The sequence below is a fragment of the Copadichromis virginalis genome, linkage group LG4 (genome assembly GCF_057382275.1).
Source record: "Copadichromis virginalis isolate Kocher_CV1m ecotype Utaka linkage group LG4, C_Virginalis_male_GT1.1, whole genome shotgun sequence".
NCBI lineage: Eukaryota > Metazoa > Chordata > Actinopteri > Cichliformes > Cichlidae > Copadichromis > Copadichromis virginalis.
Window position 1 is genome coordinate 29,700,412 of NC_140621.1, and position 18,867 is coordinate 29,719,278.

At 40.0% G+C, this 18,867-nt stretch overlaps 1 protein-coding gene across 2 annotated transcripts in view; it reads left to right on the top strand.

Annotated features, from left to right (window-relative positions):
* lasp1 (LIM and SH3 protein 1) overlaps positions 1–18,867 on the top strand; it is a 30,925-nt gene that overhangs the window by 3,929 nt on the left and 8,129 nt on the right. Inside the window, exons 2-4 of one of the 2 annotated variants that reach the window (XM_085454804.1) lie at positions 6,211–6,305; positions 12,191–12,275; positions 17,920–18,042. In XM_085454804.1, coding sequence (XP_085310930.1) covers positions 6,211–6,305; positions 12,191–12,275; positions 17,920–18,042 — 303 coding nt within the window. The remainder of the gene's footprint in view (positions 1–6,210; positions 6,306–12,190; positions 12,276–17,919; positions 18,043–18,867) is intronic. The other variant, XM_085454806.1, reaches the window with a different exon arrangement.

Sequence of the window (18,867 nt, forward strand, 5' to 3'; positions counted from 1 at the left end):
AGAAATCTGGTTAATGGTAATGTTGTTCAAATTGAGGTGCTCTGTACAGTTTATACTTAAGCGTGATATAAACTCTTCTTATGTACCGAAATGTGGTTTATAATTTATAAATTGCTCCTATTAAAAATCACAATAACAATTTTCTGGCTTGCAGAATAGTCTCCCTACTTCTAACTTAACACCTTACTGTTTGTAGGTTAGTCTTATGCAAATTTGTAATTCTGCAAAAGCTACACAATGTTGTGTAGGTTTAAAAAAAAAATCTTAAAGGTAAAGTAATGTCTGTATTTTCACTCTGTTATTCTTGCTCCAATTTTTGCTCCTTACCTTAGTTTCAGAGGAACCTGTCTGCTGCCTTTGCCTATATTTAGACAGATTATTTTGAGAGCTGATTCATGTTATCCAAATGTCACAAGAGTTGAGGACTCTGTGCAGCCACTGCCACCAGTCACATCTCTTTGATGACTCAGAGTCACAAACACGCATTAAACTCACAATCGCCTGAGGTGTTGACTCGACATCAAGTGGCCAGGTACTTCTGCTTGGTGTGAAGAAGCCAGTGCACATGTGGGGTTTGTTTCCCCAAACTATTACATGCTTATTTGTACCTGCACACATTTCTTGACTATAGGGGTTTACATCTTGATTCTTGGGCCACAATTTTTGTTCATATTTTTGATTTTCCTTTAGAAGGGATTGGGGGAAAAAAGAGGGAAAAATAGTTTTCCCGTACATCTGATGACTTGATCATGATTGCATTCTGAACAAAAAAACAAGATTTCAGCTGCTTTTTGGTCAAATTATTGACCAAAATGATTTTAAAGGAATGCGAAGAAGTATGTTCTGGCTTTTTCCATACCAGCTCACCTGGGTTCTTCAGGTTCATGAATTTTCTTGAACCTGAAAAAAACATGGAAATATCTGTTCATGGTACATAGCAAAATTCAAAAAGAATACCTGGCCATGTGATTTTCAGCATTTTTGAGTTTCTTGTGAACATTAGCCAACATATATTGTTTATTTTTGTCTGCACCAAGGGACAACATTGATAAATTCCTGCATGTATTCAAATAGATAGATGCCACTAAGTGTTTTACAAAAATCTAAATGACCTATCTAAGAATCTTAGGTTAGAGAAAGTTAATGATATGCAAATGTCTGCTGCAGGAAATTAAAAACTAGTGGATATAATTATTATTAATGAAAGCATCTTTTTTCTTCTAATATAAATGTAAATAACCTTTTACCCTCAACAAATCACACAAAATTTCGCACATTTCACATGATTAGAGAGTTTATATGCAGATTATTTACACTTAAGCAGAAGTGTTTTGGCATTTCTTATCAACTCTGTCTCTTGTCTTTTCTGTAGTTTTGTTTCCCACACAGAAATATGTGTATGTTACACATTAGTCTGGTGTAGTTTGAAAAGTTAATAGCATACTGGGGCATAGCCTGTCAAATCACAGTCTGCCTGCTGGACAGCAGCAATGCCCTGGGCCTGGGTAAAAATTAATGGTATCATTTGGGCTAATAATTAACCTGCCTACATTAATTCGTTAGTTTCCTATAATAGCACCAGCCAGATGTGTGAACTTTGTCTTTAGGCATGTGCTATCTTGTGGAAGACTAATCATTCACACTCGCAGAGCTGCTGTGCACTGTGGTGTGTGGTGTGTTGGTTTTGGCCACTGTTGGAGACAAACAGCCCTCACAGCATGTTTCAAACTATACCACTTCCCAAATTGTCTGTACTGAAGTTTAATTTCTGGATATTTAGCCATAGGTAGGGAAATATTTCATTATGGTACCAGGAGACATCCTTGGGTGCACTAAATTCCTCTCATGTCTAATATGGTGATTAACAGAGGACGGAAACATGCATATTCACTTAATGTGGAACATAGATAGTAATGAAACTGTTTTTGTGTTAAAGTGATAATGAGACTGTCAATTAATCAAATGGGGAAAGTAACACCAGCCAAGCCCTTGAAAATGTGTCTGCTTTAGTGTCACTTAGGAGGTGCCCAAATGGTGTTTCCAACCAATATTTCTATTGAAATCTATTGAAAGCAGTCATGTGGTTTTGTTTGGTTTACTATTGGACCATGGTGAGTGAGTAATCTGCCCTAATTATGTGCTAAATGTGAAATCAGAAGTGGTTGGCACAACAGGCCTGGGGTTGCTTAATGCTTTAAGCCGGGCACTTCTATCAGAATATTTTTAGTATGTTATTATATGCATCTGGTCAGACTCTCAGTAAGTTTCCTCCTGATTTGTCTGCATAGACTGTGTGTTTAAAGGGTTACTGACCTTCCATACATCTACATGGGATTTTACTTGGTCCATTTGTATTTGACTCTTACTGAGAGGATGCTGTGAGGCTGAGTGAACGTCTCGGCTCTTGGCTCGATCGTTGGGTCCACACTGACACAAATACATCATGCATTAACACATATAACCTACATACAGTAATACACACATCCACCGACAGGGTTAATTCTCACGCACACACAGACACAGGCGTACATACACAACTGCCCTTGAGCTGTGCTGATGCAGGGAGACGGAGCATTTTTTTTAAAAATGGTGTTTTATTTCTAGGGCTCTAGTTCTGCAGTGTCCTCATTTTACAGCTGACTGCCAGATCCTGTCTTGGCACCCAAGAGCCAGGTTTTCCTGGAGCTGGACAGGGCTAACTGCAGGATGACCTCGCTAACACATGGCTGGAATGTTTCTCTCATTCACATATTTTTGTTTGTCCATTTCTTTCTGACTGCTACCTACTCATCTTTTCATAGATAGGTGATAGCAGTTTGTTGGTGGTGTTAAAGAAGGCAGGGTAGAGTTGAGGGTTCACCCATGGTGCTATGTGCATGTATGGGTTTTTGCAAAAGGGATCTTATCAGTTGCCTCCCAGTGAGTCTTTAATCCTGCTGTTCAATGCCACTACCATTACCAACACTAGTCCTTGTTCAGCAAGCGTGACATAGCAGTACCTGAAGCAGTTTTGCACCTGCTGCAGTTTCTTGTTTAGAGTAGCTCTCCAGGTCATGTAAAAAGCTGCAGTCCAGCATGGTGGAGATGGAGGTTGGTGTACTAGTGTCGAGAGCCACTGGTCACCCAGCAGATAGGGAAGGCCTTGGTTTAGCTGGTTAGGACCAGGGATGACCATGATATTTCAGTTGTAAAACATTATAATATTTTCACCTCAGTATTTATCTACTTTTTGTCTAAAATACAAATGTTCTTTTAACCAGTGTCTGGTTGGATGCACATTACCAAAATAATACAGGAATTAAACTTAGACGCAGTGTTTTTGTGACATGATAAATACGCCATTCACAGAGAACCTACCTGGCTCTACCTTTGAATGTATGTCAGTAGTCTTTAATCCCACAAAAACAGTGTTGCACTGTATTGCCAGGGATAGATTTCTAGAAACAAAACAAATCCTGTTTTCCTTGCTTTTCTAACAATACCACTGAAACTTAGTCAGCTCAGGCATGATGTCACTTCCAATTCTGACATTTGACTTCAGAGGAAATAAAAAAACTCAGCAGTAAGAGAGAACTTAATCCAGCATGAAATGTACCAGGTAACGTTATCATGCTCCAAATCTGCCTTTGGGATAGTTGGGGAACTTCGAAGTTAAATAGTTGTGGAAGAATATCAACTAGTATTTTTTTTTTTTTTTTTAATGCATAAAATGCCCAGCCACAGTTGGCAGGTGACACATTTCCAAATAAAGAGGGGGTTTTCCACTAGTAAATCAATCACTCTGTTCTCTCAGATAGATGGGGGAAAAAAATAACCAAACACACTTGGAGGAGTGTCATTGTAACTAGGTGAACTACCCAAGTAAAGTCAATATATAAAGAGTGTGTTCATATATCATACCATTACTCAGAATGTTCAGATTACACTAAGATGAGTGGCTGATATTTGCATTGTATCACATATTGGTGTTGAGTGACCACAATGATGTCATCTATGGCCACTGCTACGCCTAAAGATATGTCTGCTGTGGGCAGTAGGCTAAATGCATACTAAGCACTTAAAGTGTCATTGGTGGTCCTTTACTCTGTCCATGATGTTTAGGCTATAAATTTGAATATTTAGATCTTGCTGGAGCTGTATAATTTCCCCTCTTCAAAAGGCTTTGTTTCCTCGGTGCATTTCGGCACCTGTTTAGAGTCGTCTGCAAGTGATTAGATCAGTTGAAGAGACTGTTTGCTTTGAACTGCCTGAGTAGGGTGTCTGCCACCCGAGAGGGTCATGTTGTCCAAGCAAAGGTCTCGCTTGATGAGGGTTGCCATGGTGGAATCTGGGTTAGCAGGTTGGGCAAGACTTAGGGATAGTTTGCTAAACAGATGAGTTCAGCAAACTTGTTCTCAAGGTCAATATTTATTCTAGGAAACAACGGGAGTATCAAGGTCCATGCTCCGCTCACGTGTGTGACTCAACAGAATTTTCATTTACACTTGTCTATTTAGGCTCCACATGGATAATTTATTACTAGTTTATTATTAAAGAATTGGGGGATTTTGGAAGGGATAATAATAGAAACTAATTAATAGTGACTATGATACTGGGCTGCTGCGTTGGAAGTAGATCAACCTGCAAAGATGGCTGCCAGCACAGCTGCAGATCAGCTGAAGCTATAGGAAATGGAATCTGCTTGCAGTATGCTGTTGTTTGTGAAGGGATTTGCCATTGTAGTTCTAGACAGAAGAAGGAAGAGCAGGAAAAAGTAACATGTGTCCATCTGCAGTTCCCCCAGGCTTCAGCTGGGTTGTAGTGGGATAAAGAGTTTGCATTCGAAGGCTTGGCACAGTGTGTTTGGCTGTGGATCACAGCTCCGCTGAGGAGAGCCGAGGCCTGATTTCCACTGTGTGCTGCTTCTTTTGTATGCCTCAGTACAGTATTGCTTACCCCCAGCTACAAACACCCATGCCAAACACATTCATACACTTGCTTGTTGTCAGTACACACCTCTCTGGGTGGGCTGTTAACATCCAGACAGAACAAAAGTTGATCTCAAAATCAACCTGAAGCCATATCTTTTGATTTGATAATTTCTGAAGCCTCCATTGTGCTGCATGTTTCCACTCATAATAGTGCCAGGATTGCATTGTCGATCTACAGCGTACATATGCAATAACCCTCAACATCATAGTGATTTATTCCAAGCACCCTGTAACACATCAAATTGCACTGCACACAACAGAACCTGATGTTGTATTTCCATATGCTTCTGTGGTTTTATCCTCTGCTTTGAATCATCTTTTCCTTGTTGTTTGTTTGGAAGACTAGTGTTTAGTGTATGGGCAGTTGGTGTAGAAAGTGATAAAGAGTAGGTGAAAGAAAGAGAGGGAGGGCAAAGCGCCTCAAGGCCATGTTAATAAGGACTCACTCTTTCTCTCTCTCTCTCTCTTCATGTCTCTGCACTCCTCCCTTCATTCCCTTGATGATAGCAGGAACAGCCAGATCATTGCTTCACTGTCTGGCGTTTTCTTTCTCTTGCCCACCCCTCCCAAACATGCTCCCTTCCTCTTGCTTTCTCCAGCTCCTTACTCCTTACTCCTTACAGCAATTTCCTAATGTTGTAAACCTCAACATCTGGCAATAAACCCATTCTGATTCTGATGTTTCCTCCCTCCTCTCGGTTTTCTCCAATCTTCAGTCCCTCTCTCTGAATCTTCAGGCTGCAAATCAGCCCAGTGCCAGAAGAGTGAAGAAGAGGAGGCATGAGGGCGAGTGGGTGGTAGGAAGGGAGAAAGGGTGGCTAGGGAGATGGAGGCACAACATCTTGTGACAATGGTAGGGGAGTCGAAGAGTGGCCTGCACACCAAGCAGAGTCTCTGTAGCAAGTATATCGCTGCTTTCTTTGCACTTAACCTCATAGCTTATGGTAAAGGTGGGAAAATTTGTGACCACAAGAAAATAAACACATAAACTGTACAGCTATCCTTTTTTCGCTCACACAAGAGTATCGAGACCTGCTTATAAATAGCAAATACAGTTTGGTAGCAAAGGAGAAGTTGTTTTGTTTCTGACTCTTCAGTGCCAGCTGACGCAGACCTAACAGTTGTCCTAACTCTGTCATTTCACTTCCCTCTGTTTGCTGATGTATCAGCGTCTCTTTGTATACAAGTAAAATAAATCGAACTCTCCTTGCTTAACTTATTGTCCTCTCTGTTTTGACAGTATTGGCATAAAGGATGCTTCAGCTGCGAGGTCTGCAAAATGACTCTAAACATGAAGAATTACAAAGGCTTCGAGAAGAGACCATACTGCAATGCGTAAGTTGTCCCTAAGTTAATCACTTTGTGTGTGTCAGTGAACATGTCTCATGTTTTGCACTCAAGCAATTCAGCTTGCATCCCTAAGACAGAGTGACAGCAGTGTTTAATTTGTCCACAGCCTGAAATGGGACTCTGTTTGTGTGTGTGTGTGCTGCGACCCAACTAAGGCCCCTCTTTCCCTCCCTTGCCGGTTATCTGTAACTATTCCAGCTCCCCCTTCAGAGAAAACGCCTCGATGTGGTGTGGGAAAGTGCCTCCCTCCCTTCTCCTCGGTAGGGAAGGGGGGGGTATCAACAAAGGAAATTCCTGAAGTTCCTCTACAGTGACACAGGCGGACACTGAAAACTACCATGTCTGCTCACGCTTAAGCACTAAAGGCTCATCAGGAATTTGTGGAATTCCCCTCTCTCATTACTTATAATGATTTTCTTCTCCTCTGTGTGTGTTTGTGAGAGCTTGAGTGGAAGTTCAGAGAGGGAATGAAGGCAGGAGGCGTGGCTTCATGTTCTGACAAGCTCTTTTGCTGAACTGCCATTTTATTGTTGAGGAAATGACTCAAGACAACATGCTACCATTGTCACTTTCAACTTCAGTGTGAAAATAGAAGTAGTATGCTTGTTATTGTCAGCAGTGACATGTAGGATTTAGCTTCCTTTGTGATTAAAACCTTTGTTCGTTGGGGTTTTTGGGGGTGTACATTGACATTATAATATAGCCATTCCAGAGTTAAATGCTTCAAAGTAACTGCAAGTAAGTGCCAGAGGTTTCAAGATGACTGTCAAGCCAGAAGGACTTTGCAGTATCTCTCGAGCAGCTGGAGGGACACGAACATGTCGTATGTTTCATGTCATGGTGCGTATTGGTGCAGAAACAGAGTAAGAAAGGCATTTGAGAAATTCCCTGCCCCACCCCTTTTAAAAAAAGAAACTGAGATAAGAAAACCAAGTGTTGAACTGATTTGCTCATTTGATTAGAACTGCACAGTCCAAACAGACAGGAGTGTAGAGTCTAACTTGATCGACTGGTAGAAACATACAAATGCTAAGGAAAAGTCTAAATGTTACGGTTTCATTTTTTGTTTTGAAACCACATTTTTCTTCTCAGTGTATTTGGCTGCTAAAAGTTGTTGCCTGTGCATGTTTTTTTTTTTTTTTTTTAAATTTCCACATAAGCTGCTAACAACCATGTGCCCTGTCCGGTAATACAGGTGATGGCAGCTTGGTGTGGCCATTTAAAAAAAAAAAAAAAGTTTCCTTGTCTTTCTGTTCATTGATCTGAATCTGATTCCCTTTTTTCTCTGAAGTTGGAATATGTCTAACTGCTTGGGAAGCTGCAATTTAACCTGAGAAAGCGAGTTAGAAATGATTAACTGCCAAATGTGATAAGCAAAACCTGCCTTTAAATGCAAATCATTTCTGGGTTAAACTGCTGTGTAGGTCAGCCAGTTTATACAGTAGACACGTGTATCTATCATCATATTTTGACCTTTTTTAACTGGAGAAGCAAAGGTCTTACTGCAACAAACAATAGCTCCAAGCTATAGTGGACTTTGAAACTGAGCCAACCAAATTGAATTGAACCTCTGATGTTTAACAGTTAATACTTGAGCTTTTCCTACTGAAACATTTACATCGTCTCTGCATTTTTGTTGTCCCTGTATATAAATCAAAACTGCCATGTAAGCAGAACAATTAAAATACAATTAAAATAAAGCCATACAGGTGCTGTATACTCGTACAACTGTGCCTCCTCTGACTTTCCCTGTTGGCTTGATTTCAGCTGAGGTCTAATTATGCCACAATGAGTGTAAACACCTGTTTATAGGCCTAATTATAAGCTTATATATGATGATAATATGTGGTAATGTTAATGACTGTTATTAGTCGTAAAACATCTGTTCTTGTTTTAGTGTGTAACTCAGACTCTTATCACTACTTCCATTCACATTTATATTTAGCTTGTTGGCCTCCTACAGCAGGTGACATCTCATCCTACTATCCCATTTGTTTACTAAAAATTAAAATGGCCTCTTCTTTTCCCAATTTCTGCTTCCGATGTTCCCTTGGTAAGGCAGGGAGGCCCTTCAGAGCCTGTTTATTATGCCTCTTTCCGTTTGTTTAAAACAGCCTTGTTTGAGTAAACATCATCAGTGGAAGAGCTTGCTGCTACTTCAAGAAAGGAATGCAGCTCGCATCCCCTGTTATTATTCTGTGGGATAACGACTTTATCATTACTCCTCTATATTTGTACTTAGTAAGTGATATAGGCGCTGTTTATTTTCTCTGTATTCCCATCCACCTCCTCCCTGAGAATCTCTGGTTAGATAGTTAGAAGTGGTGGGAGATTAGGAGGATAAGTAGAGAGGATAATTCATTATTCCCCCCAGAGACTAAAGGAGCCAAATAATAGGATACTACCTTAATGGCTGATGTGATATTCATTTGAGCATCACACAGTGTTGTTATAGCATCTCATGATTCCTTGATTTACTGTTATTTTTACAATGCAATTTCCTTACTTCCTCTGGACTTGGGCAATTTTCTAAGTATCTCGCCACCCTCATGAGATCGCTCATAACCAATAACCACCCTCCATAATATACATACTGTGTTTACATAAAATGAGCGATTTAGATTACTGTAACTCTTGACTATAAGTGGGTGTATATTAGCTCAACAACTACAACTGTAAGGCCTCCATTTGTCTGGCTCTTGTTACTTCCCCCCCATATTCTTTGGGCTTATATGTATCTAGTATCTGTGTCTACATTTTTATGTGCATAAAACAGCACACCCTCTTTGCTTTTCACCATGCTGTCCCCCCAAACACACACAGCCAAGCACACACTATCAGTGCCTCAAAGAGTTTGAGAGGAACTCTTCAAAAGGAAACGTTTAATAAGCACTACAAGCTCATTCATTCCAAAGAGGGCAGAGTTGCAAACTTATGTTCTAAGTGTCAGTTAGAAATTTATCACATTAAATTTTGCATTAATGTAATAATAATAATAACAATAATAATAATAGTGATAGTGTGGAATTAATGTACAAATGTAACAACAAGTTCTTTAAAAATCCCCTTGATTGTCACACTGTAGCTGATTATAGTAAAAATAATAATTACTATTATTTTGGTCAGTATGACAGTCCAAATCATATTGCACTTGAAAACTGTTCTTTTTAGTTAGGTTTTGATGATTGTGTCTTTTGACTCTGGCTCACAATAGCACCTCTAGTCTTTGTTGGCTCACCTCCACTGTTTGAATGTTTCCGGGTACAGATGGGGGTGAAGAAAGTCCTGGGCCACGGTCGAGCACCGGGTAGAAATGAGAGCTTCGTGGCTAAAATGGATGCAAACGAGTAATCCTTTTAAGCAGATTATTTTGAGTTCATAATTGATGCGGAAAAAAATGTAATTGATATTAAAATCTGATTTATTGTCTAACTCTATTGTCCATTGTCACAAGATAACTCAAGTTGATTTATTTTTATGCTGGAAGCTGACTGACAAAGAGACTGTTATCTGTTGCACATAGTGCAACTGTGTGTGTGTTTGTGTGTGTATTTTTGTGAGGCTGCTGTTCAGATTTCACAGTTAGCTGCCCCTCAGTTACGCATTGAACTTGTTGAGTAGGATGCTGTGTAAATGTAGATGAAATGTTCTTGCTGAATGATTCATTACAACCTTTCCAGGTCTCACAGGGTCAAGCTGGCCACAGCATCTCCTGGTTCCACTATTCAAACAGGCCTCTCCTCCATCACAGTAGGCAGCTTGAGTGTGTGTGTGTGTGATTACACATGCGTGGCCTCCTGACTACCCCACTCCCCTCCATTTTGATCACTCCCTGTTTAGCATTTGTGCATGTGTCACCCCTTTCCGTTTGTGACTTATTACCTTGTTATACAAGCTGACAGACAGATGAGTGTTCTTTTGACTCATTCATAGCCTCAAACTTGCACAGAATCATAAGCTTGGTTATACACACCGACAGAAAGACACACACACACACACCTCTCAGATCTCACTGAGTCACTAAGCTTGTATCTGAAATTTAATAGCCCTTGAGTGCAACAGTTTACAGATACAAAGGTGACATAAACACAGTTAACACAGATCAGTTGCAAACTAGACACGCCCAGCTTTAGAAACAAAAAGCACATATTAGTTTCCCAGCTTTGATAAAGGCACACATACCCGGACAAATTTAAGGGATGGATTGCTTGTAAAATGACCTGTAGGGATGCTTGATAGCAGCCAGTTTGAAAAAATTTTCTCCATACAAATAGGCATTTGTCAGTGCAACTAGCATACTCACAGAAAATTGCTAGTATGTACAAAGTACTGCTATTAAAAGGACAGATTCTTTAAAAATTATTTATATAGGGTCAAGGATCTGTAACGTTGTTGATGGATAAAAAAAAAATTAGAGCAATAGTACCATGGCCTTTTTTCCCTTTAGACCACAAGGTTTTTTTTGCTCCTTAATTTAGGATTTAATGTGGTAATTAATGTATGCACTCAGCTGTGAGTTGCTTGTGTACGATAAACAAACGAGGTTAGTGCGCTTCTATAGGAAAATGCCTTTTTGCTTTTATCACTATATGTCCGAGAGCAGTGAAAGTGTACTTTAATTTGCATGATTTGATTAGCTCACCTCGCCTTAGGTGCTAGGATAGCAAACCACTACATCTAAATGTGTAGATAAATGTTGCTTTAGGAAATTGAGAGCCGTATACCTCTGTGTGTAGATGGACACAGAAACGCTGTTTGGGTTGAAATTCCAGTTCCAGTTTCTGCTGTTGTCCAGATCTGACTACTTTTTTTCTACTTCCCGTTCTCCAAAATTGTCCCTTTTTAAAATTAGCTGGTGTATGCTGTAATTAGCTGTTGTCAAGGAAACCGTAAACATATTGCCTAAGTGGGTTACCCAGAGGCATGAAGACTGGTTAAAGATTTTTTGAGGTCACCCAGTGCTAAGAGGCAGGCTGGGAACTTCAGTACATATGAGCAGTTAAATAAGCTGTTTGGGCTCTTCCGCTCCTGCTGGACTACTGCCATGTTCTTTTGCAGCCTTAAGGACCACACTGAACTGGCAGGCACAATTATTTGTGGACCTGAAGGCTACTTGTACTCAGAAGCCTCCAGTGTATAAAAACACTGAGTTATGCCACATATACACGCAAATGCACACATTAACTAGTGATTGCAGTTCATGCAGTCATTATGTAAGTATGTAATGAACAGCTTTTGCTTGGTGTGCTGCATGTGAGCATGCTTATGCTGACCAAAACAGTATTTATATTTGCTGTATGTTTTCCAAACAGAGCATTTTCTCCTAAGCAGCTGGAGTTCCGATGGTTGTTACGGATCTGAGACTGCCAAGAAGATTCCCAGAATCAGTTGAGGGGGGAAAAAATGGTCCCTTTGCGGTTTGCTGAAAGGAGCTGCTTATGACATCATTCACACTCGCCCATGATCTCTTTGACTCTGTTGCTGTGTTGGGTGCATGCTGTTCCTCTAGTGTGCCTATATGTGCATATATGTGTCAGGGTTTTTTTCCACACCTGCTATGGTTCGCCACAAAACATTGCAACCTTGAGCCCACACCTAGTTTCCTCTTTCTCAGAGTACCTTGGCTCTCACTGACAGAGCGTTGTGTGTTATACTGACATGCTTTTTGTATGCAGGGGCTCTTAACTCAACCTCAGGACCACCTTGAATAACAAATGACCCCAGAGTGGGGCCACAGACTGCACACTGCTTGACTTGTGCTGTTTTTCTAGTCTTGAGCGTCACAGTGAGAGTCTCAGTGGAAGCTGGCAGCTGCCTATGCGTGTCTACTATGTATTTACAATCTCTGCCGTTCTGTGTTTATTTTACAGACACTACCCCAAGTCAAGCTTCACCTGTGTGACTGACACTCCAGAGAACCTCCGCCTCAAACAGCAGAGCAAGATACAGAGCCAGGTAACCCATTGGGAATATCCATAATATTCACTGCTGAACTAAACTTCAGCTGTACAACATACGAGTATAACACTGTGCCATGTGTTTGTGCATAAGAGGCAGTAGAAAAGTATGCTTAATTTAAAAATTCAATGATGGTTAAACTTGGTAGTAAGTCTAACACGACCAGCTTTCAGATTACATTCTGTCTTGCTCCATTTTAGCGTCCGTCTGCATGCTCACTGCTTTAAAACAAAGCCCTGAGAAATCAAGCATGAAATTGACACAAGTAACACATTTGAAGCTGGGAGGCCCATAGTCATGCAAACTAAAACTGAGACAAACTAGAACAGAAACAACTCAGCATTTATAATCAAAAGATGTACAGACTGGAACATATGAAAAGGGGCCTTGCTTAAATGTGTTTTGCAAGAATTTCAGTTTCCCTTTATTGAGATTTGAAGAGAAAAAGTCTTGTTAGACAAGAAGACGTTGCGACATTTATGGCTGTAATACTGAATGTAAGCTCATTTGCTCAAGGACCTCATTATACCCACCATCCAGTGCATGTCAAAAAACACTCTACAACAAAGTTCACATCAATTTGCCCACTTTTTTCTGACCGCTGTTTCTGTTGTTCCCTTACATCTTTATTTTTTATTTTTTTGCTGTCTAGTGTATTGTCCACTTCCACCACAGCTGGGTGGGTGCATGAGCGTATTGTGTCAGCGTTTGACATGCTCCCATGAATGTCCACTAAACAAAAGACTAACTGCTTATTTTAAATAGTTTAAATTTAGCTGATTCTTTTTCTTTTTTTGTAAATTAGGCTGGAGGCTGACACCTATAGTCAACCTCACTTTTTCTAGCAGTGATACCCACTTGGCAGTGTTTAAAGTGGGCAAGATAATTGATTCCACTACCTTTATGTTGAAGCTTTGGTTACTAGTTATTTTGCAAATTATTCATATCAAATGTAAATTACTAAAACAAATATGCTAAAATCTGCTAGCTTAGCAGTATACAAAGTGAGTTGGTTCAAGAAGGGCAAACTGTTGCATTGGACGCTGTCCGTGCAGTTGTTTCCAAACATCTAGGTTAAAAGTGTTCAGTGTGTTTGTAGAAGGATGTAAACGGGGAGAAAATAAGGTGTAGTATCTAGGCCTTTTTTAATATCCTGCTTGTTTGAGGATTCCCCTTCACCAGTGTTCATGTGTTATAGCCTTTTGTTTACCATTTATGATGGTTACAAACTGGATTATATGGACTTACATTTTTGCGCTTTTATAGCGTATCATATTGATGTGGATACAATTTGCCAACATTCCTGTACTTTTAAAACCACACCAAATTATTAATGCAGTTTGAATACTTCTTGTTGTACAGCAACACTCAGGGTTCACTGAGCTACCCAGTTTCTCTGCTCCTATTTTTCTGCAATTAGTAGCTTATCTTGGTCTAATTTGTAACCACAAAAAACACTATGGTTGTTCTTGCAGTTGCTAAAATTACAAACACCCAAATGAATTATAATATGTTATAAAAAAAAAAAAAAAAAGAAACCCCACTGACCAAAATATCCTCCTTAACTGGGTCATTCCTTATTGCCTTAATAGAAAAGAGAAAGCCAGAATAGAGAGTCGGGGAGATTTGTGCTCGCTAAAGACTGTTTTCCTCTTGAACTGCTTGCAGTTAATTTTGGATGTCAAATCATAGAGTAAGTTTAAAATATTATCTCTGTCCACAAACTTGTTATAGTAGGCATTCCACTGCCTTAAAATTTGTCATTTTCAGTTTCACTTCTCCAAATAATAGTAAGATGTCTGGGCTTTGTATAATAGAATTCCAGGAACTTGTCTACGTCCACTAAAGTAAGCACAGAAAAACACAAAAAACAACACACATTAATTCAGACGTACACAAAGATTAGAACAAATCTTTCAGCACAGTTTTAGTCTCTAATTAGAAAAAACTATGTGAGAGGTACAGCTGTTGAAGCCTCTTTACTTTGGAGAAAGAAAACGACACACAATCCACCAGGAAACCTGAAGGAGAAGCTTGTTTTTGCAGCTTGTTGTAGAAGAGAGAGCGCTGTACAGAGAGGCAGGCAGGGCATATCCATATCTTATCCAAAAGTCTGTGTCAAACACTAGAGATGAGTGGGGTGTGGATGTGACGGGGGGTTTTGCAGAGTATAGGGGTTTGGATAGCGGTCATATGGGGAGGGGGATGACTGAGGAATCAAGGGACAGATGGTGTTTTTCTACATGGATTGTGCATCCAAACAGCCCCCACAAAGACTCCATAATACTGAGAGAGTGTTATGCTAATTGTCTACTGTATCCAATAAGATCCATATAATAAATGCTAGTGCATGGCTGAATTTTAATCATTTTTTTTTCTATAGCATTTCTTAACAGTTATATAACATGCTTCATGATTTGAATGAAACACAAACATCAGAAATGTGCCTTAAATGCAGTAAATGCAGAGATGCATTCAAGCATGAATTCTTATTTATGATATAAATCGATGTTTAAAGAAAGGCTACCATATAAAACGAGTTTTCAGCAGGTGTTTGAAAATGAACCACTGAGTCAGCTGAACTGATGAATTGTAGATTTAGGTGCAACAACCTTAGAAGTGCCTCTGGATGTGAAAAATGATCAAGGAATAAGGTCTTCGCGGGTCTGCTGTATAAGGAGAAGTCTGGCCACTGAGAAGTACATGTGAAAAGTGAGCTACAAAAAACTGTATACACCCAAGTTTTTGGGTGACGGTAAAGGTTTGATTTTCTCAGTTAAAAGGAAAAGTTTTGCTGGTGATGACGGGTCAGTTTAACCACCGACTTCCACAGTGGAAGTTTTGGGGGCAGGAGTTTCAGTTTTATCGAGGTTGAGATGGACAAAGAGTAGTGTGGGATGTTGTGACTTTTATTTCTCCTCATTTGCAGTTTAATGTCACAGTGGACAGGAAAATATGATTTGTGACAGGGGGGGAAAAAAACACATGAACCTTAAATTTGTCAAAAAGATTTTTTTTTTTTAAATCCCTTTAGCAAAGTTGTCACCTCCGTGCAGACGTTTTTGTGTTTTTTAGCTGAAGGGGTTGATTGTGCTGTCAGTTCAGCAGACACCCTTAAAGAAAAAACATCCTGTTAACTGCTGAATCTTTTGAGCTAAAGTTGTGTTTTTAAGGGCACTTTTTAGGTGTTTCTGTGTCATCAAATTAAAGTTGAGGGGAGGTTTGTTTGTGGAGATCGGTAACTGTCTAACCCCTCACCACCACCACGCTGCCGCTACTGCGTTGCTACGAAACCTTATTGCTATGGTAGCAGGGTTTGTCACACCTCATTACTAGACTTTGTGGGGGGAAGACAGAAAGAAACAAGACAGAAAAGGAGAAAAAAAACTAGAGAGAAACGAATTGGGAAGGAGGAGAGGAAGAGCTATGAATTGCACATGAGAAGAGACGGGACGGCACCAACCAGAAAGAGGGAGGAGTGTGTGGTGAGAGAGTAAGAGATAAAAGTGAAATTCCCTTAGGAAGGAAGGCTGGTGGAATGCAAATAGAAGCAACGAGAAAGATTATAATGAGGAAAAGATCCAGCTCTATGGGATGACTGACTATTGCCGCTGAAGCAGTAAAATATGAATGAATGAAAAAGGAGCACAGCAAGAGCAGAGTGTGGGTGGGGAAAGAAAGCAGAGGTATGATTGGAGGAGAAGAAGCTGTTGCATAGATCCCAAAAGACAAAGGAGACAGGCTTGAGAAATTTAAAAAAAAACATAAGGGGGATCACATATTGAACAGAGAAGAGCAAGGAATGAGGGACAAAGATGGGTCGAGGTCACATTAATCTTCTTATCTGTGTGTGCATGCCTCAAAGCTGTATACAATTCCTCACTGAACGAGGATCAGCTATAGTTTTGCCTCATTTTCTCAGTGGACGTCACACCGAGGGTGACGGCAGATATGGACCAATTACAGCGCATCACCTACGCACTCGCGCACATTAGCTGTGAATCACAGTAACATTGTGTCATCACAAGGCTCCGGGAGATGAGAGGGAGGATTGGTCACTGTATTGAGCAGTGTCAGGCATTATGTGGATATCTGGGGGAGAGGATGCAAGGGTGAAGCTTTGTTTCCTGGTAATGGACTGTGCAAGCAGGCGCCCTCAGTCTTGGAGGAGTGCAGGAAATCAGTGCAGTCACCATGGAGGCAGGGACAGAGTTTCAGTGTGGGGGGTGGAGTCTAAAATTCTCAGAAAAGATGACAGAGAGAAGCGCTAAAATGTGTTACAGCTTTAGTTCAGAAATAAAACGTGTTTTCCTGTTTCAGGTTTGTTAAGTGGTGTATGTGGTTGTGGCTTTGAGTGATCACCCACGGTGTAGCAGTGAGGGAGAGCTTTGTAATTTCTGATTCCCATCTGACGTTACATGGGCAGGACGTTTCCTCCTCTCTGCCCCTTAGGGTCAGAATAGGGTGGGAAGGCTGGAAAATAACACACACACACACACGCTGACACTGTTTGTTGCACAGTACCTCTCATTTTAACCATATATGGTTACTACCACGTCCTGCATGTAAGGCCTTCACTCACTCAAGCAGGCAGGAAGTTAACGTCACCACAGAAGACAAAGCAATATATGCAGGGCAAACCCTACTCAGTTTGTGCATACAACACAAACAGAGAGCCTATTTGATGCGTACAAGATTATTGAATTTGCAGAAAACGTAAAATTTGACTAGTAAAGGCCAAAAGCAACTTTGTTGTATTGTCGTCAAGCTTATGCTTTATAGTGAGAGATATAAGTAAACAAATACAATTAAATGGTCATAAAACTATAATTAGTAGTTTATGTGATTGATCCAGTTTGCGGATAATTGTGTCCTGTAATTTTTTGGGTGCTTTTCCTGTGCATATCAAACTGAAAAAAGGAAAAAATGTGAAACATCTTGTCCATCTCAAGAACATATCACAAAATAATCCATATTCAGATATTCCTCTGGATGCAGGGCCCCAAATCATGTGTGGTGTGAAGGGAATTTTCAGCCTCAGAGGCAGTGTGTAGATTTGGGCTGCTGTTGTTGTAGAATCTGGTACATTTGTTTAAATTTCAGCTAGCCTTCTTATGGAAATACCCAAAAAAGAAGATGCAAAATATAAACGAATGTCAGTTTCCCAGAGACGACTTGTCAACATTATCATGTTAGTCCATCGCATGTTGTTGAGCTGTGGTTGAGCTGTGATCGAGCTGCCAATAAAAGAATTTTCTTCCTTCCTTCCAAAGAATTTTATAAACCCAAAGCTTTAGTTCAGCAAAACTCAGCACTGACATTAGCAAAACCAAGAATTTTATTTCACGATTTTTAATTTTTTGTTACTTTTTACAATTATATATGAGTTGTAAATTGATTTCAGAGGTGCAGGAAAATACCAAGTCTCCATTATGAATCCTCAAAATGTTGAATATGATTTGTTGAAAGAATCTAGGTCACTGCATCTATAAATAACCATTTCCACTGCATTTGCTGGATTTTCCTTGTTGACTCGCTAAACTGAAACTGTTGATGTCAATGTATAATTCATTTTACATGTAATTTGCCTTGCGTGTTGACCTTGCCTTTATTTCTAACACGATCCTGTTTTGTTGTGCAGGTTCTTTACAGGGAGGATTTTGAGAAGAATAAAGGGAAGGGTTTCAGCGTGGTCGCAGACACACCAGAGATGCAAAGAATTAAGAAAACGCAGGACCAAATCAGCAATGTAAGCGTCACCAAAGCAAGTACTCCATTCACTCCACTTGTTTGTTTATTTCTCAACATCTTAATAATAAAGCAGACTGAATATTTGGAGCTCTTTCTGCGTTTCCCCCCCACCCTGACAGCCTGGTATGAAGCCAGTCTGCTCTGTGTTGATTAGTTTCCCTGTGTGACTATAATCTCTTTGCCAATATTGAACTGAGGATTTCTTCTATGGAGAATGATTGGTCTACATGAAGTACTCAGCAAACGGCTCTTCAGTTCTTTAAGATTTACTGATTTCACTGCTTTAAAGGGAAGCGGTGGCATTTTTAATCTTTTGGGTGTAAATTTTTAATTGGGACCAAAATGTTTGGAATGGGTCCAGTTATTGAGTGAGGACACTGTGAATGGCTACCACAACATAAGATTTAAGATCAGCCAATACGGTTAAAAAAAAAAAAAAATCAATATTTCTGCATTACCTCGTTGTCTAAAGACTTTTGAGAATCTTGAGAATCCACCAGACTCAGTTAGTCCACCCCGAAGTTCACTTGACTTAGTCTGAATTGTTTTCCACACTCGGAGTCTACTGAGACAGCTACTGTGGTACTTAACTCGCTAGGTTCTCCACGTTGGTCAGTCATCTACTCTTACCAGTTTCAGTTACAACTCCCGTAATTATTCATCTTCTGTCACACTAAAATAAATACCACTTTATATGCATCTATTGATCTAATCTAGTCATCTATGGTTTAAGACAGCGGTCCCCAACCTTTTTTGCGCCACGGACCGACAATATTTTCACGGACCGGCCTTTAAGGTGTCGCGGATAAATACAACAAAATAAAACTAGTACCAGTAC